This window comes from Nycticebus coucang, chromosome 2, assembly GCF_027406575.1.
Source record: "Nycticebus coucang isolate mNycCou1 chromosome 2, mNycCou1.pri, whole genome shotgun sequence".
In the NCBI taxonomy this organism is placed as follows: domain Eukaryota; kingdom Metazoa; phylum Chordata; class Mammalia; order Primates; family Lorisidae; genus Nycticebus; species Nycticebus coucang.
Window position 1 is genome coordinate 116,164,390 of NC_069781.1, and position 20,305 is coordinate 116,184,694.

Sequence of the window (20,305 nt, forward strand, 5' to 3'; positions counted from 1 at the left end):
TTTTCCCTTGGCCCCATTCCCTGGAGATTAATCCCCATTGTTATATATATCATATATTGTGAAGTAGGAATGTTCTGAAGATCTGAAATCTCGCCTTTACTTTGCTGCAGCTGCCTAGTTCTACAAAACAGAGCCCACGAATTATGAAAGACATCAAATGCTACTTAATTACCTGGTTAAGTGTCTGCCTGTCTCAGAACGGATTCCTTAACATGATGCTACTGACATCTGGGGCCAGGGCAGTGCTGGGCCTTGCAGAGTACTGAGCAGTGTCCCTGGCTGCCCCCGCCCATGCCAGGGACACCCCTCTTCCAGTTGTGACAACCATGGAAGAGGGTTCACCCCTCAACTAGCAGCATCACCCCTAGTTGAGAACCACCGAATTAGAGCTCACCAAACAAATCAAAATTGGATGGAAAAAGTAGAATTTTTGCTGCCTAAAGGAACTGAAAAAAATTTTGCATAACTGAATTACATAAACAAATAAACATCACTCACACATGGCTGGCAGGAATATAAAAACGGTGCAGCCACTGTGAAAAATGGTGCAGTTGCTGTGAAAAACAGTTGGGCAGTTTCTTAAAAATTAAACATGCGTCTACCATACAACACAGCAGTTTCACTCCTCAGTGTCTATTCCAGAGAAATAAAGACTTATGTTCACACGAAAAGCTGGAATGTTTATAGCAGCTTTACTCATGACAGAAAAAACTAAGATCAGCTGGGCACCGTGGCTCACACTTGTAATCCTAGTACTCTGGGAGGCTGAGGTGGGTGGATTGCCTGAGCTCACAAGTTTGAGACCAGCCTGAGCAAAAGCAAGATGCTGTCTCTAAACAGTCCCAGCTACTCAGAAGGTTGAGGCAAGAGAATCGCTTGAGCCCAGGAGTCTGAGGTTGCTGTGAGCTATGACGCCATGGCACTCTACCAAGGGCAACAAAGTGAGACTCTGTCTCAAAAAAAAACTTAGATCAGTGGGGCCTTGGTGTGTGTCACACTTTATGGGGGCAAGACATGATTGCAAGAGGGACTTTACCTAACAATTGCAATCAGTGTAACCTGGCTTATTGTACCCTCAATGAATCCCCAACAATAAAAAAAAAAAAAAAAACTTAGATCAGCCTAGATGTCCTTCAGCAGCAAACTGTTCCATACCACACCATGGAATGCTGCTCAGCCATGAAAATTAACAAGATACTGATTCATGTAACAGCCTGGGGTGGGGAAAGCCAGTCCCAGAAGGTTATATTCCATACAGTCCCATTTGTATAACATTTCTTTCTTCCTTTTTCTTGCAATTTTTGGCCGGAGCCAGGTTTGAACCCACCACCTCCGGTATATGGGGCAGGCACCCTACTCCTTTGAGCCACAGGCACAGCCCTGTATAACATTTTCTTTATTTTGTTTTATTTTATTGTATATATACAGTTTGGCCATAAAGTTTGTGTGCAATAATTGTTAAAATTGCACATGAATTTTATGGCCACCCACCCTTTATATATTTTTACAGACAGGGTCTTGCTCTGTCACTCAGGCTGAATGCAGTGGCCTCCTTACAGCCTCAAACTCCCAGGATCTCTCAAGAGATCCTCCTGCCTCAGCCTCCTGAGTAGGTGGGACTACAGATGTACATGACTGTACCCAGCTAATTTTTCTATTTTCTGTAAAGACAGGGTCTTACTACGTTACCCAGGCTGGTCTTGAACTCTTGGGCTCAAGCAATTCCCCCCACTTCAACCTCCCAAAATGTTGGAATTATAAGCATGAGCCACCACACCTGGCAACATTCTTAAAATGACAAAAGTTTGGAAAAGAACGTATCAGTATTTGTGGGAGATGAAGGATGGTGTTGGGCTTGGGTGTGATTTTCACAGGAGGGATGCTGGAGGTGTAATGTTCTATATTTGTACCAATATCCAGTTATGATTATTGTACAAGAGTTTTACAAGATGTAAAAAAGTTTCCCATTGGGGAAACTATGATCTCAGAACTAAGTATAATTTTAAAATAGAATGAATAAAAATATTTTGGAAAGAATAAAAGTCATCCCAAACAAGAACAAAGCAGGAGTCATTGGTACAATGAAGAACTGACCTGGATAGGGGAGCCCAGGAGGGAAGTGCTCGGACCCTCCAAAATTTTTATGTGTACAGAGGATGCCAAAAAAATGTATACACAGCTTAAGAAAGAAAAAAAAAAGTATGAAAATTGTAATACTCAAGTCATGTTTGACTGCTACAATTACAAGAGATATACAATACAATGTACATTATTGATTTTTTTTTTTTTTTGAGACAGAGTCTCACTTTGTTGCCCTCGGTAGGGTTCCGTGGCATCACAGCTCACAGCAACCTCAAACTCTTGGGCTTAAGTGATTCTCTTGCCTCAGCTTCCCAAGTAGCTGAGACTACAGGCGCCTACCACAACGCCCGACTATTCTTTGGTTGTAGTTGTCATTGTTGTTTATCTGGCCCAGGCTGGGTTCGAACCCGCCAGCCTGGTTGTATGTGACCGATGCTGTAACCACTATGCTACAGGCACCAACCCTAAATGTTATAATTTTAATACAGTTTTTTTCTTTCTTAAAAATCTGTAAACATTTTTTGGTACCCTCTGTATATATGGAATACCCAATTCCTGAGAGTGCTGGGAAAGTAAATAGATGAGTATGTGCAATTCAGTGCAGCAAAAACAGCAAATGTTCTCCCCATCATGCCACGGCCTGAGAGAACTGTGAATTAGCTAAAAGCTTACAGAGTGAGAGGGAGATGGTTTATCTTGAATTGTCCGCTCATGCTAAATGACTGACTTAAATAAAGCACATTATCCACACTCAGGGAACTGTCTTGGATGACCAATGTCCCCTCAAAATTCATGTCCACCCATGTGACCCGATTTGGAAATAAGGTTTGCAGATGTGATTAAGCAAGATTAACTTGTGCTGGAGTGGGATGTGCCTTGATCCAATGACTGTGTCCTTATAAGAAGAGAGAAATTTGGACACAGAGAAAGAAGAGAGATGGCCATGTCGTGGCAGAGGCAGAGACTGGAGTGATGCGGCCACAAAAGCCCAGGACACCTGCCACCCCAGGATCTGGGAGAGGCAGGAAGAACCCTTCCCTGGAGCCCTGTAGAAACCCTCACTCAGGGCTTTTGCCTCCACAGCCGAGAGAGGGCAGATTTCTGTTGTCTCAATCTGCCCTGTTTGTAGTCATTTGTTCCAGCAGCCCCAGGGAGAACATCTACCCCAGCCCTTTGGAAAGCTCTAGAAAAGCCCTCAGAATTAAGTAGGGTTCCCCTCAGTGTCTGGGGACCATTGTCTCTTAGTCTGCTGGAGTTTCTGTCATAAACAACCCCCTTTCCACGTGGCTGCCCTCTCCCCAAGATGCTACTCCCAGGCAGAAAAGCACTGCAAAGGCTGCCACCTCTGCCCCACCCCAGGAAGCCCTGGTCCAAGCGTAGGTCCCCTGTTGGAACTTCTGGGGGTCACCAGACCTCAGCGCCACTTCCCCACCCAGCCAATTTGTGTCTGGATGGGAACTTGGAGCCCTCACAGACACAGGAGCTGGCATGTGTTTCGATCTCTGCACAGCTACAGCCCAAGATCATCAGTCCTCCGTAAGGTTTGCAGAATAGAAGGCAAGAAATGTGAATGAAATAGGCCTGGGCTCTCCAGAGAAGGGTGACCCACCCAGGATCCTGAGACCTATCTCTGTCTGGGGTCCAGGGTTCTTGCTCCTCAACCCCCACTGGGAAACTGGACCATGTCTGAGACATCTGTGGTTATCACAACTGGGTTGAAAGATACTTGTGGCATGGGGTTCACGGAGGCCAGGGAGGCTACTCAGCACCCTGCAGTGCCCAGTGTCCACAGTGCCTGGGGACAGAGCTTGGGGCAGGGCAGGGATCAGAGAAGCTCCGTGCTTGTCTCCTGCCATGTCCCTCATTCTAGCCCAACCAGAAGCTGGTATCATTATTTCTGGAAGTCTTCTGGGAGCCCTTTATAGACATAGCCAGGGGCCCCAGACCCCAACTGGCCACAGAAAGGTATGTGGGAAGTCATGTTTAGTGGGGTTCCCTCCCCTTGGCCAGGGAAGCTGGAGATGCAGCGAGGCCCCAGGGTGGTGGGGCCGGGCCACACAGTGAGCCTGTGGGAGGGGGTGTCCTGCCCCACTGTCCTTCCTGGGCCTGCCATCTTGGGTCATTGCAAGCTGGCTCAAGTCCCTGTGCTTTCCCCCACAGCTTTCTGGACGCCGAGGTCCCGAGCTGATGGCAGACAATGTCAGCCACTAACAACATCGCCCAGGCCCGGAAGCTGGTGGAACAGCTCCGCATTGAAGCCGGGATTGAGCGCATCAAAGTGAGTCAGCCGGCAGCAGGAGGAACTGGGGGGATCCCAAGGGTGTGCCTGGCAGGTCACAGGCGCTCAGTAAATGACAGGCAGGGAGCTTCAGCGGGAGGGCAGAGGTTATACCTCTCACTGTGTGACTGTGGACCTTCACCTAACCTCTCTGGACCTGCACTTCCTCCACAGAAAGACTGCAGCTGATCTAACATCTACCTCATGATTGTTACTACAATTTGATGTGTTGTAGTACTTTGTCAATGCAGTGAGACCCCAGGCAGGGCTGAGCCTGGCCCCCAGCCCCAGGGTCACCGTGAGGCAAGCATTTAGTCTTCTTGCTGTCCCCTCCACCGAAGGGCTGTTAGGCCCTTTGGGTACAATACATGCAAATAGACACGAGAGTCTGGTGTGGTGACTCAGGCTTATAAACCCAGCACTTTGGGAGGCCAAGGTGGGAGGATCACTTGAGCTCAGGAGTCTGAGACCAGGCTAGGCAACATAGTGAGACTCTAAAAAAAAAAAAAGAAAAAACAGAAAAATTAGCTGGGCATGGTGGCACATGCCTGTAGTCTCAGCTACTCAGGAGGCTGAGGTAAGAAGACCACTTGAGGCTCTGTGCCTGCAGCTCAAGCAGCTAAGGCACCAGCCACATACACCTGAGCTGGCGGGTTCAAATCCAGCCCGGGCCCACCAAACAACAATGACAGCTGCAACCAAAAAATAACTGGGCACTGTGGCAGGTGCCTGTAATCCCAGCTACTCGGGAGGCAGAGGCAGGAGACTCGCTTGAGCCCAGGAGTTGGAGATTGCTGTGAGCTGTGATGTCACACACTCTACCCAGGGCGATGGCTTGAGGCTCCGTCTCAAAAAAAAAAAAAAAGAAGACCACTTGAGCACAAGATTTCAAGGCTGCAGTGAGCTGTGATCACAGCACTTATAGCACCAGCATGGGCAACAGAGTGAGACCATGTCTCAAAAAAAAAAAAAAAAAAAGGACAAGGAAATGAGAGACACAGGGAAGACAGGAAGCAGACAGATTTGTCACTGTCTCTTCTTTTCTGCATTGTTTGCATTTTTCATAATAATTGTGTTTGATTTCTGAACTAAGGAAAGAAAACAGACAGCAGTTTCCTGCTCACAGACACTTAACCTGTCAAAGACCAGGAGCAGACAAAGCCAAATGAGAAGGGCGCTAGGCAATCTGCAATTCCAAAAGACTTTAAAAAAATATTATGCAAAACGAAATTAGCCATCTTAAAGTGAGCAAGTCAGTGGCATTTGCTACATTCACAGTGTTGTGCAGCTGTCTTCTCTATCTAGTTCTAGAAGATTTCTATCACCCCAAAGGAAATTTAGTCCATCAGCAGGCATCTTCCCCAGCCCACCAGCCCTTAGAGACCACGAAGCCCGAATCCACTTCCCGTCTCTGTGGATCTGCCTGTTCTGGACATTTTTAAAAAATGGAATCTCACAGTGTGTGTCCTTCTGTGTCTGCTTCTCTCACTGAGCACGCTGTCCTCAAGGTTCCTTCATGTTGTAGCCTGTGTCAGAGCCTCCTTCCTTGTCATGGTGAGTGATAGTCTAGTGTGTGGACTGACCATGTAGCATTCACATGGTGAATTTTAGGTCCACACGGGGACCCCAGGATGACATCCAAGACTCACAACAACTCTGGACAGATGGGGTCACCATGGAGCACTTGGCAGTTTAAAAGGCACCTTCTCACCAAACCTGTGTCCACTTTGCAAAGGATGACCAGGCTCCAAGAGGCTGTTTTCCTGTCCCAGAATGCAGCTTGCAGGTGGCTGGATGAATAGCCTTGCTCTGGCCATCAGAGAAAGAGAACCACTGAGGTAGAGGGAAAGATTTACTTGAAGGCAAATTCAAATTCTGTACAGTTAGCACAGGGGATGAAAAAAAAAATTTATATCTGCAAGACAGCTACTAGGCCTAAGCCCCAGGGAAGAGGCCTGGAACTGGAACTCAGGTTCCAAAGCCATCTGGAGGCCGAATTCCCTTTCTTTCGAAAGACCTGTCTTTCCTCTTAAGGTTTTCAACTGATTACATGAGACCCATCCATATCTGGAGGGTCACCTGCTTTACTAAGAGATGACAGTCTCTATAAAATACCATTGAAACATCTAGAATAATGTTTGCCCAAACCACAGTGCACTATGGTCTGGTCAAGTGGGCCCATAAGCTGAACTGTCACATCCATTCAGACCTCTGTCCTCAAGCACTTCTCACCTGTGGTTGGTCACTGGTCATGGGAATTCACTAAGATGGGGTGACTGGCTCCCAGCTTGCTCCAACCTGGAACAGAAAGACTTGCTCCTGCTGGCTGGGCAGTAAGGAAGATCCAGGAGGGTTTCAATTAGCCCGTGGGCCTCCAGCCTAGCCCCAAGCCCTCCTGGACCCTGTGACACTGCAACTGGCTGGGATCCAGCCAGAAAGGATGAGGGGTGCCCTCCCACGAGGTGTCTGAATGTTTCAGGACTCTGACTGCTAGGGACAGACCTAAGCATTCAAAGCATTCCTCTGGGCTGAAAAAAGAGAAGGGCCCGGTTGAAGTGGGTTTCCTCTTATGAGCCAGTGCCAACCCAGCCCTGGCAGAGGGTGGTGACTCATCCCACCCTGTTTGATGTTGAGGGTTGAGGAGGGCCCCCCCTTTGAAAGTTGGGCCAGGGGGAGTCAGGACTAGACCCCACACCCCACGCCAGTCCTGCCTGAGGTTTTGCATCCCCTCAAAGTGGCAACCAGAAGAACCACAATGCCCCAGCAGCAGTAGCCTCAGGACACAGCACAGCAGGGCACAGGCATTCTGGGAAAGAGCCTTTCTGTACTTGCCAAGGCCGTGCAGAGGAGCCCACGTGCCAGAGCCACCGCACCAGCTATTTCCAGGGTCTGGAGGCTATTTCTGTTCCCCAGCAGGGTTGGTTCCCAAATAGAAATTTAGAAAGTAAGCTCAACCCAAGTCATCAAAGGCAGTGGCTGAGCTCACAAGAGTGGCAATTTTCACAATCCCTCCAAGGCAGGAGTGTCCCCTGAGCTGCCCTGCTTGGCAGGACCCTGAAGCCAACCCCACAACCTATTGGCAACCCAAGGGGATACAGCCCCAGTTGTCTCTGTGGCCCAAAGGGGGATGGAGCATCTTGGGGCAAAGATACCTTCCAGGTGAGACAACCCTACTGGGAATGGTCACCACATCCCACAGAGAGTCGTCACTACTAGGGTGAGATCCAGAGCAGAGGGACATGTCCTCAATTGCTCTGGCCTGGGACACCCAACACCCTGACCTCCTGCCCTGCTGGGGTGAGCTGTGGGGCAGCACCTTTAGCCCCCCCAGAGGTATGACCCGGAGGATGGGCAGCGTGGCCCAGGGGCAGTTGGTGGCCTCAGTCAGTGGCAGAGAGTCTTACCCATGAATGGAAGCATCAATACCTCACCAGAACCAGAGTCCCCAGTGGGTTCAGGCTGTGACAGGAAGTTGACTTGCAGAAGGTCTTACCTTGTCCTCACAGGGTCAGCCATCTAGGCTGAATTGTCACTGCTAAACTCCCCTCAGTCCTGTCAGATGTCCAAGCAGGGTTTGACTAACTCCTAAAAAGGGCTTATCTGTCCTTGATTTTTTTTTGTTGAAAACCTGGCAACTCTTTTTTTTTTTTTTTTTGAGACAGAGTCTCACATTGTCACCCTTAGTAAAGTGTAGAGTGCCGTGGTGTCATATCTCACAGTAACCTCAAATTTGGGGGCTGAAGCTATTCTCTTGCCTCAGCCTCCCAAGTAACCAGGACTACAGGCGCCTGCCACAACGCCTGGCTATTTTTAGAGACGGGAGTCTCACTCTTACTCAGGCTGGTCTCAAACCCTTGAGCTCAGGCAGGTAGCCTCCCAAAGTGCTAGGATTACAGGCATAACCACCTCACGTGGCCAAAACCTGGCAACTCTTGAAGGAAGCTCAGCCTTCTCTCTTTTTTTTATTTTTTTTCTTTCAGTTTTTGGCCGAGGCCGGGTTTGAACCCGCCACCTCTGGTATATGGGGCCGGCACCCTACTCCTTGAGCCACAGGCACCACCCTAGCCTTCTCTCTTTTTTTTATTTTTGTATTTTTGACCAGGGCGCCGCCCACCTTCTCTTCATTCTAATCCCTTTGCAATTGTGGGACGACACATATAAAATTTATTATTAGCGATATTTAGTGCATTCGCAATGTTGTGCGACCATCACCTTTATCACTTCCAGGACCATCACCCCCCAAAGCAACAGCCCTGTCCCCATCAGCAATCTCCCCACTCCCTCCTCCAGCTCCTGCCTACCATGTTCTGATCTGCCTGTTCTGGACATTTCATATAAATGGAATCTCACACTGTGTGTCCTTCTGTGCCTGCTTCTCTCACTGAACATGATGTCCTCAAGGTCCACTCACGTTGTGGCCTGTGTCAGAGCCTCCTTCCTCGTCATGGCTGAGTGATATTGCCGTGTGTAGATGGACCTCGTGTTGTTAATCCTTCATCCGTGGGTGGATACTGGGTTGTTTTCACCTTTGGGCTGTCGTGAATGATGCTGTGGGAACAAGGGTGCATCCGCCCCTGCTTATCTTTCTTCTCCCCTCCTTGTGCCATTCACAGGTCTCCAAAGCTTCATCTGAACTCATGAGTTACTGCGAACAGCACGCCCGGAACGACCCATTGCTGGTCGGGGTCCCTGCCTCAGAGAACCCTTTTAAGGACAAGAAGCCTTGTATTATCCTATAGCTCTGTCCCCTGTGCGTTCAGCTCCTTCTCTTCTTCCCTGTCTCCCTTTTTCTCTCAGGCAGGGTATCACTCAGTGTCTAGCTCAAGTGAAACATCTCGAGTCCCCAAAACTTTCAATTCCAAAAGAAACACCAAAAGAAACCCCCCAAAACAAAAAAGTTTCCACTGCCCAAAAGGGGTAAAATGTATTCTTTAGATTTAGATGGATTTTCAGACCTGACGACACAGCTGTCTCACAGGCCTAGCCCAGATGGGACGGTGGCTTCACAGCCAGTTCCAATTAAGAATAACCAAGATGCCCAAGCAATGTAATAACAATTTTTTTAAACTCTCAATTGCCATTCAAATTGTGGTATTGGAGCTGAGAAGGAAAGGAGGGTGAAGCTGCTTTAAGTTCAGGGGATCTGTCCCCTGGGGGTAGTAATTCCTTCACAATTGGCTATGTGTAAAAAGACTTCACCATTTTGCTGGGATGTTTTTTGTTTTTTAAGTAGAAGTAAAACTGGGGTTGGGAGGGGTGGGACGACAATGACCTTTTTTTGTAAAAAATCTCTCCACTTAAAAAATTGTTATTCCATACTGCTGACATCAGATTTAAAAATGGCTGAACCTGTAGCTAAACTGCACACCTAGTGCACAAATGGATTGTAGGAGCCAGGCGGGGGGGTTGTCTACGGTATGCACTCTGGGTTGCCAAGCATCACTCCCCTAAATGGCATTTGTCACTTATCCTTTCCTGGGGACCCCATCCAGTCCAAAAAGTGGGTTTTCAGGCAGTCATTGGCCCAGTCAGTTATGTTTTATTTTAAGCACAAGGCATCCATGTATCAAGGAGGGGCTTTGATCATACCTGGCCCTTCCGGGTTGTTTTCCACTTTCTCGAATCCTCATGGCCATTTTTCAAACTGGAATGCAATCCAGGAGCCTCTGCCTAGTGGGCCATACAGCCTTGTACATGGACGTGTAAAAAGTTGCCAAATTATCTTGAAGTGACCGCAAAGGACTCTGGGAGGTGAGATCCTTTGTCCCAGTGAGGGAAATATCCGATCAGGTCCCTCATACCTAATTGTTTTGGTTTGCCACCCTGTCACAACCCAGAAGGGCTGGTTTGAGGATGGGAAGTATGTTTTGTGGAGAATCAGTCACTCTTTCCAATGGCCTTGGAAATTTAAGATGTCATGAAGGGGGCTTTTAAAGATGACTTTTTCCCCTTTTACGACACAGACAGTGACAGGAGCAGGCAGAAAAAGGGAGGTGCTGCAGGCACACCCTCCACCACCTGTCTGCATCACCTGGCCACAAATGAGATAGATCCTGGGCAGTGGGGACGCCCCACAGCCCTGGACTCAGATGGCCCAGATGGAGATCAAAGCCTGAAGGCTTGTGCCAGGACATCCACCTGGATCCTCCCTGCAGGCCCATGGAGCAGGGGCCGGAGCCGTGGCCAGCTTCTCCATGCTCCCTACACAGCCACCTCCGAGGGCAGGGACTGAGGTTCCCACCTTGCCCAGGCTGGCAGGTGTCAGGTAGCTGCAGGGGAAGAGCAGGTGCAGGTGCTGGGGGGTGGCCCTCCGTCCTCTACCCCGGGCTGGCTCCCGGGAGGAACAGATGGTAGGGCAAGCTTCTCCCAGGCATCCAGCTCTCTGCAGCTGATCCAGATGGGCCAGAGCTCTGGTTGCCTCCACCAAACCTGTTGCTGGACCAGGAGTTCCTGAAGACTACAGCCTCCTGCAGAGCCTAGGCGAGCAGGGCCCAGGGCAGGCCTTTCTACCAGCCCTAGGAGGATTGGTGGGAAGAAACAAAAGCCTGTCCCAGGACCCAGTGAGCACCCCTGCAGGGAGGCCAAGGGCCCCACCCCACCCACCCTTTCCAAGCCACCGCCTTGGCACCTGGGAACCAAGGCTCCCCGTTTCTCCTTGAAAGAAGCCTTAATCCCTTGAGGTGGTGTCACATTCTCTCATGGTCATCCTTCCCCCTTCGTCCTCGCTGTCCAGGTCCTCTGGGCATCAGGCCCCACAGAGAATAATTGAGTTTTCATTCAGTGTCAGCAGCACTCCAGGGACCTAAGCCTCCCTCCTCATCCTTTTCCTCTGCCTCCTGCCTTGCCTGGGCTGCGGGAGGAGGAGGATACAACTGTGCCAAACCCAGCCCCACTCACGGGTCCCCACTAGTGAGGTCCCAGAGAAACTAGCAGGGATCCCAGGACCGAGGGGGATGATGGGGCCAAGCCCGAGCTTCCCAGCCCCAGACGCCTACTCTGGGCTCACCTGTCCCACATAGAGGACCCTGGGGTCTGAGCCTTTTTAGTTTTAGGTAAACTGAGGCCTGGGAGAGGGACAGGGTGGCATTTCCCAAGAGTCAGGTCTGGGCTACCCATTCTTGGGTGTCTCTGCCCTGCCCCCACAGCCCCACCATCTAAACACCTGCTCTGCCCATGGCTTTGGACCCCAGGGAGGTGGCAACTAGCAAAAGCCCATCGATTTCTTTCTAGCTTTTAGAGTAAATCTCTAAGCCCACACCGAGGGAAATGTCTGTGCAGACCCAACACCCAATTGCACATATACAGATGACCACGTGTGCATGTCTGACGGGAATATCTGCTAAGTACACAGTGTCCAGGCATTTTCAGGATTGCTGGGAGCTGGTATGGATGGCAGTGTCTCTCTCAACCTCGTCAGGGAAAAGAGATTTGAGGACACTCACCCAGGCACCTACCTGCGCCAGTAACAAACAACAAAATAAAAACATAGCAGGCAGGGAGTAGGATTCAGGCCCAGGGTCTCCCATGGGTGGGATACCAGGTAGGGAGTTCAGGGCCAACTTGGCCCAACCCCACCTGGTGTCCCACCTGGGCACCTTCCCCTTTCCTCCTTGACTCCAGGAAGGCAATAGAATGGGCATCTCTCCCCCACCCTCCCCAGACCAAGCATGAAGTGGCGCAGTTGTGACCTCTAGGCCTCCAAGGGACACACACACACAGGGAGGTGTGGCGTGGGGCTGGGGCGGAAGGTATTTGTCTTTCTTACTCTCTGCCGGTCCCTTTGATGGGCCTCCACTCATCCATCTTGTCAAGCCCTGGGGCAGCAGGAAAAGGCCATCAGAGCCCTGCCGGTGCAGGAGTGACCCGGGAGGGGATGTCCGGACTGAGGTGAAGCCACTGAACCATCGCTCTTCCTCAAAGGGCACTCATAAAAAAGTCAGCCAACTTAAGAAGCCATATGCCAGGCTCACCACTTGTCCCATGTCCTCGGACACAGTTGCCAAGCATGGTGAAGGCCTGTCCCCTGTTCTTTGCAGGTTCCACTCCATCTGCATTTCGATGTCCCATTGTTTTTATTTATGATTTTTTTAAGATTCCAGGTGTGCCACACCCACTTTCTCGCAGTGTTTTAATATTGTGTGGAATTGTTGATACAAAGTGAATTCATACACAATAAAAAGACTCACTTTTCCTTTTCTCCTGGCTCAAGCCCTTCCTTCTGTCTCTGAGGTGCCTACAGAGGGGACAGGCTGCACATCAACTCCACTCTCTCTGTCCGCCCTGAGCAGAGGCTCCAGGAGGGAACCCCCAGGGTGACTCCACAGCATGCCGATGGCACAGATAAGGAGCACTGAGCTACAATGGACTTTCAGATTTGTAGTTAGAAAATCTAGGAGGAGGAGCTGTTTAAGGTCTGCACACACCTGAGTTGTGTGACCCACAGTTTGGGTTCTTTCTGTTTCGTTTTGTGGAAGGGAAGGCGCTGCCCTCTTCTAAGAGCTTAGATGTAGGAAGATCTTTATCCTGGGCCTTTGGCCTCATTCTGGCCTCTCCGATCACCTTGGAACTACCCTGGACCATCAAAGCCTGACCCCTGGGGAAGAAGTCCAGTGAGTCAAAGTTCAGTCTCACACCACACTTGGAAGATTTAAATGTTCAAAATTAAAGTATTTAAATTTGTAAGTCTGAGTTCAGAGCAGGGAACTTTGTCAGTATAAAACATGTATAGAGAGACTGGGCACAGTGGCTCACACCTGTAATCCTAGCACTCTGGAAGGCTAAGGCAGGTGGATTGCTTGAGCTCAGGAGTTCGAGACCAGCCTGAGCAAGAGTGAGACCCTATCTCTAAAAATAGCCGAGCATTGTGGTACATGCCTATAGTCCCAGCTACTTGGGAGGCTAAGGCAAGAGGATCACTTGAGCCCAAAAGTTTGAGGTTGCTCTGAGCTATGATGCCACAGCACTCTACTGAGGATGACAAAATGAAACTCTGTCTTTGGGGGGGCAGGGGGGACATGTATAGATGCAATCACATAAAGATGATCCTCTGTAGATTAAAAAGTGTAAGATTAGGCGGCGCCTGTGGCTCAAGGAGTGGGGCGCTGGCCCCATATGCTAGAGGTGTGGGTTCAAACCCGGCCCCAGCCAAAAACTGCAAAAAAAAAAAGTGTAAGATTAGAAAGCGGTTCACAACCTAAATGTAAAGTTATCATAGGGCTCAGCAGTTCCACTGATATGTGCACGAAAAAATGGAAAGTAGGATCGCAGAGAGGTAAGTAATGCACTCAGAGCAGGATTCACACAGCCAAATGGTGGAAGCAACTCAAGTGTCCACGGACGGATGGATGAATCAATACGGTCAATCCATTCATTGGAATATCATTCAGTCATGAAAAGGAACAAGGCACTGACACAGGCTACAATGTGGATGAACCTTGAGGACATGATACTAAATGAAATATGCCAGACAAAAAAGGACAAATCCTGCGTGATCCCACTCAGGAGAGGTCCCTAAGGTCATCAGATTCAGAGACAAAAAGTAGAATGGTGGGTGTCAGGCTGGGGGCCGGTGGGGAGTTAGTGTTCCGTGGGAATAGTTTCAGTTCAGGATGATGAGAAAGTTCTAAAGATGGAGGGTGGTGATGGTTGCACAGCATTCTGAGTGTACTTCATGCCACTAAATTATATGCTTAAAAATGGTTAAGATGGAAAATTTATTAAATATTATATGAAATTCACCACATTTTTAAAAAAAGAGCTCCTGAGAATTAGAAAGGAAAACTCTGAGATTCCAATAGACAAATGGACCCAGGATATATGCAGGGAACAGATGAGAAAGTGTTTACTAATAATTTATCTTAAGTGATGAAATTTCTTCTTTTGCCTCAAATTCCATCGAGATTAAGATAAGCCTTAGAGTTCTGTGCTGTCAGGAACACAGGAAGATACAAGCTGTCACGTACTGCCAGGGGACCTCTAAGCTGGTACAACCTTCTTATAAAGTACTTGAGCAATTTATCCCAAGGGTACATTCACTTTTAAGAACCTACACTAATAATCTGAAATTCAGACAATATCCAACCATAACAGCTTAGTCTCTTGTTATGATACCATCACTCACTTGGATATTTGCAGCCTTCAAAATATTTATGATTTTTAAAATTAATATGTAATGCACATACCATAAAAATCACTCTTTAGAAGGGAGTTATGCAACCATCACCTCTGTCTAGTTCCAGAACATTCCACCACCCCATCCCCATCAACATCACCCCATCCCCTCCCCCAGCTCCTGGCAACCACGAATCCACTTCCTGTCTCTGTGGATCTGCCTGTTCTGGACATTTCATATAAATGGAATCTCACACTGTGTGTCCTTCTGTGTCTGCTTCTCTCTTGAGCACAATGTCCTCAAGGTTCATCCACGTTGTAGCCTGTGTCAGAGCATTGTCATGGCTGAGTAATATTCCAGTGTGTGGATGGACCACATTATGTTTATCCATTATGATTGTTTTTTAAGGACATAAGAAAATGCTTATATAACAATCACTGAAAAACCCAGCTGCAAAATTGTATACATATTACTATCAATTCTGGTTTTTAAAGTAAGCAAAAAGACATAGGAAATAAGTCAGAAGGCTTATAACGTTTCTCCTTATCTCCCAAACAAAATGTAATCCTTATAGACGTTACAGAAAATAATAGAGTACTCAAAAATTATCCTTAAATTTCACCTCTTTAAAAGGAAGAAAAAACTGTAAATTCCCCTCCATGTTTTTTCTTTTAATTTTTGGGCGGGGCTGGGTTTGAACCCGCCACCTCCGGCATATGGGGCCGGGGCCCTACTCCTTTGAGCCACAGGCGCCACCCCCCTCCATGCTTTTTCATCAGACCCACTCTCAGTACCTGTATCCACTGTTCACAAGGGAGGCAAATCTCCCAAACTTCTAAGCATAGGCAAACGTTTGTATTGGAGAAGGCAGTAACAGGAAATAGCATTAATGGTCCATTTAATTGAGATTGTATCATCTGATCCTCCCGGAAACCCTGTGAGGTAAGTTCGATGGTTATACTCATCAATTGTGCAGATGAACAACCAAGGGTTCAGAGAAGTTAAATGACTCCCTTCATTTAGACAGCCCACCAGTGGTATGGCCAGAATTTTAAGCCAGCCCATGGGACTCGTGCACGTGCCCACAACTGTCATCACTAACAGAAACTGGTACTGCCTCATGCATAGAAATGCAATGTGCTTTTCAAAACTGAGTTCACTCCATACAGACTACTCTGAAACTAGTGTAGCTGGGTTTGTTTTTTTTTTCCTACTTAACTTCATATCATGGCCATCTTTCTCAATCAGCACATTTTAACAACTCCAGAGTAGTCTATTTACTTATTCCCCTATTAGAGGACATTGAGGTTATTTCTAAGTTTTGCTACTTTTTTTTTTTAATTTTTATTTTTATTTATTTATTTATTTATTTTTATTGTTGGGGATTCATTGAGGGTACAATAAGCCAGGTTACACTGATTGCAATTGTTAGGTAAAGTCCCTCTTGCTAAGTTTTGCTACTTTTACAAGCTGTCTTCCCATGAAGCTCCTTATGAGTACTTTTATTTCAATACACACACTGGTATATGTCTGTGGATGGGTGCCTGCATAAGTATGCATGTATACTTGTCCCTATAATTATTAGATATTTGTATTTCCTCATATGAAAATGTCAATTCATACTTTTTCTTTTCTTTTTTTTTTTTTTATAGAGACAGAGTCTCACTTTATGGCCCTCGGTGGAGTGCCATGGCATCACACAGCTCATAGCAACCTCCAACTCCTGGGCTTAAGTGATTCTCTTGCCTCAGCCTCCCGAGTAGCTGGGACTACAGGCACCCGCCACAACACCCAGCTATTTTTTGGTTGCAGTTCAGCCGGGGCTGGGTTTGAACCCGCCACCCTCAGTATATGGGGCCGGCACCTTACCGAGTGAGCCACAGGCAGGGCCCGATACTTTTTATTTTCTAATTGGATCACTTGCCTATTTCTCTGGGATTAAAGGCGTATTTTAATTAATTCTGGTCTGTTATGTATGTTGCCAATACTTTCTCCTAGACTGTCATTTAGCTTTTCTCTTTGCTTAAGTTACCTCTAACATACAAAGCTTGTCAATAGTTTTCTTTCTTCCTTTTCCAGAGTTTGTGACATGCTCACAAGCCCTTTTCCAAACTAAGATTTAAAAGGGTATCTTCTCCTCTACATTGTTCTAGGATATTTAAATCCCAAGAAGACACTTATCTTTGGGTGGTGGAAATTTTCCTCTTCATTCATATCTGTATTTTATAAGTTTTTCAAAATCAGCAAAAAATTCTACTTTAATAAACAGAAATAAAGCTTTAAAAGTACAATTACAGAATTTTTTAGGTGCTCATCTCTGTGGCCTACAGAATAAAGGATTTTTTTTCACGAGGCCTGCTTCTGGCCTTCTCTAGATCCATAGAACAGTCTCTGGATCTTCCAGTTTCACTAGATGAGATGGAAGAAGCAGAATCCAGGATGGTCAAAAGTGACCCTGGAGAGAGAGGAGAGACTACTCAGAGCCTTGGACATCTGTCAGCAATCTCTGAAGGACAGAGATCCCAGAACAGAGCCAGGCACAGTGGTACACAGCTATACACCCAGCTAGTTGGGAGGTCCAGGAGGTAGGATCCCTTGAGCCCAGAAATTTGAATCTAGCCTGGACAACCCTGTTTCTGTGAAAAAAGAAAAGAAAATCCCAGAGGGTGGTGCCTGTGGCTCAGTGAGTGGGGTGCCAGCCTCATATACTGAGCATGGTGGGTTCAAACCCGGCCTCTGCCAAACTGCAACAAAAAAATAGCCGGATGTTATGGCGGGCGCCTGTAGTCCCAGCTGCTCCGGAGGCTGAGGCAAGAGAATCGCGTAAGCCCAAGAGCTGGAGGTTGCTGTGAGACGTGTGACGTAATGGCACTCTACCTAGGGCGGTAAAGTGAGACTCTGTTTCTGCAAAAAAAAAAAGAAAGAAAGAGAAAATCCCAGAGTGTATCACCCCATATGTCATGGTAGAAGCATTTTAGAACAATAGTGTAGACATTTGAACACATAAAATTTATAATGCATCTTAGTGTGTGAGTCTCCTATGGCTGTTTAAACTTGGGCTTAAGCAATTCTCTTGCCTCAGCCTCCAAAGCAGCTGGGACTACAGGCACCCACTACAGCACCCGGCTATTTTTTTGTTGCAGTTCGGCCAGGGCCGGGTTTGAACCCGCCACCCTTGGTATATGGGGCCGGCGCCTTACCGACTTTAATGGCTTAAAACAACACAAATTTGTATGATCATAAACAAATTTATTATCATAAATTTCTGGAGAATGTAAGTCCAAAATCAGTCTCACTGAACTAAAGTCAACAGCCAGATGGTATTCTTCCTCTGGGAAGAATCCATTTCCCACCTTTTCCAGCGTCTAGAGGCCACCCGTATCCACCTACAGAGCCGGCAGCGCAGCATGTCTGAATCTCTCTCTGCCTCTGACCCTCCTGCTGCCTTGTAGGAGGGCCCTGTAATAACATTGGGATACCCGGATAATCCGGAATGATCTGCCATCTTTAGGTCCTTCATTTAATTCTGCAAAGTCTCTTTTGCCCTGTGAGGTCATATATCCATGTATTCTGGAGATTAGGCAGTGGACATCTTTGAGGCGGCAGTTATTCAGCCAACCACAACTTGGGTTCCCCAGATGGCAGAGCACGAAACAAGAGGTTTATGTGCTGCTGTTTTCTGGGGGACTCCAGTCTGATTCTAGACACAGGGTAAGGGAGAGAAAACAGGCTGGTAAGAGAGTGTGTCATTGAATCAGCCATGGCTTAGTATAGTTGATAGCTTAATATAGGGGACCATGTCTCTGCAAACTCGCATAGGCAGCATCTCCATGCCCAGTAGTTTGGAGTAGTGGGTGATTCACAGGCTCCTCACTACTCACAGGTATGCCCCTGTACTGTTTGTGGTTGCCCATGTGCACAGGGGAAGCCCAGGTGCAGGCAGTTGTACCTGTGTGACATCAATCAACACCCAGCGGAGCTAGACTGTGAGCAGGTAAGGTCCAGAGGCTCTACAAGGGGCTTAAGAAGGATCTCATACCAGGACTTGGCGCATAATTTGCAGGGCTCAATAGAAAATGAAAGTAAAGGGCCTTTTCTCAAAAATTATTAAGAGGCCGGGCATGATGACTCACACCTGTGATTCCAGTACACTGAGAGGCCAAGGTAGGAGGATTACTTGAAGCCAGGAGTTTGAGACCAATCTAGGCAACACAGAGAGACCCCTGTCTCTACAAAAAATTTTCAAAGTTAGCCGGATATGGTGGCAGGCATCTGTAGTCTCACCTACTCAGGAGGCTGAGGCAGGAGGATCACTTGAGCCCAGGAGTTAGAGGCTACAGTGAGCTATGATTGCACTCCAGCCTGGGTTATAGAGTAAGACCCTGCCTCAAAAAAAAATTATTAAGAATTTCACTATGTTGAACAGTTTGATGAGAATATTTCAGATTGTATATGAAACCAGCACATTGTACCCCTTGATTGCGCTAATGTACACAGCTATGATTTAACAATAAAATAAATAAATAAATAAATAAATAAATAAATAAAAAGAATTTCAATTATTGGGCTGGGTGTGGTGGCTCACACCTGTAATCCTAGCACTTGGGAGGGCAAGAAAGATAGATTGCCTGAGCTTACAGGTTTGAGACCAGTTTGAGCCAGACTGGGACCCCATCTCTAAAAACAGCTGGATGTTGGGCGGCACCTGTGACTCAGTCGGTAAGGCGCCGGCCCCATATACCGAGGGTGGTGGGTTCAAACCCGGCCCTGGCTGAACTGCAACAAAAAAATAGCCAGGTGCTGTAGTGGGTGCCTGTAGTCCCAGCTGCTTTGGAGGCTGAGGCAAGAGAATTACTTAAGCCCAGGAGTTGGAGATTGCTGTGAGCTGTGTGATGCCATGGCACTCTACTGAGGGCCATAAAGTGAAACTCTGTCTCTACAAAAAAAAAAAAAAAAACAGCTGGATGTTATGGTGGGCGCCTATAGTCCCAGCTACTCGGAAGGCTGAGGCAAGGGGATCTCTTGAGCCCAAGAGTTTGAGGTTGGTGTGAGCTATGACACCAATGGCACTCTACTGAAGGCAACAAAGTGAGATTCTGTCTCAAAAAAAAAAAAAAAAAAAAGGTATAACAGCAGGGTATTAAACCAAGCATGGGGCCCTTCTAAGGATGGGGCCCTGGTGACTCACAGGTCACACACCCATGAAGTGGGCCCTGTCTCATATATACACAAAAATACTTTTCAGACATTCTAAAAAGTGTTTGCTTAGACTTCTTATGACCAAAAAAAGTCACAACAGATTAAACATTTGGAACTACCTTTATATGAGATCCCTAGAGTAGTCACATTCATAGAGACAAAAATTAGAATGGTGAGTCCCAGGAGGAGGAGTTAGTGTTTCGTGGGGACAGGGTTTCAGTTTTAGATGAGAAAGCTCTGGTGGTGGAGGGTGGTGAAGCCTGCACAGCAATGTGAATGTGCTTGATGCCACTGAGCTGTACATTTAAAATGTCCAGCTGCTGGGGAGGCTGAGGCAGGAGAATCGCGTAAGCCCAGGAGTTGGAGGTTGCTGTGAGCTGTGTGAGGCCACGGCACTCTACCGAGGGCCATAAAATGAGACTGTCTCTATGGAAAAAAAAAAAAAAAAAAAAAATGTTCAATTTTATGTTGTGTATGCTTTACCATAAAACCAAAACTAAAACAAAAAGCCTTATCCAACATTCACCTGAGTGCCTAACATTAAAAGATTGGTGTTGGTGAGGATGTGGAACAACTAGAACTCTCAGAGTTGCTAATGAGTTTCCCACCACTTTAGGAAAGTTTAACACTACCTT

The 20,305-nt window shown here is 47.4% G+C and overlaps 1 protein-coding gene across 2 annotated transcripts in view; it reads left to right on the plus strand.

Moving 5' to 3' along the window:
* The window catches only part of GNG7 (G protein subunit gamma 7), a 165,864-nt gene extending 153,221 nt beyond the window's left edge, over window positions 1-12,643 (plus strand). Inside the window, exons 5-6 of one of the 2 annotated variants that reach the window (XM_053580780.1) lie at window positions 4,243-4,360; window positions 8,974-12,643. In XM_053580780.1, the coding sequence (XP_053436755.1) occupies window positions 4,280-4,360; window positions 8,974-9,099 (207 nt within the window). In that variant the 5' untranslated portion in view covers window positions 4,243-4,279 and the 3' untranslated portion in view covers window positions 9,100-12,643. The remainder of the gene's footprint in view (window positions 1-4,242; window positions 4,361-8,973) is intronic. The other variant, XM_053580770.1, reaches the window with a different exon arrangement.
* The last annotated feature ends 7,662 nt before the right edge of the window (window positions 12,644-20,305 follow it).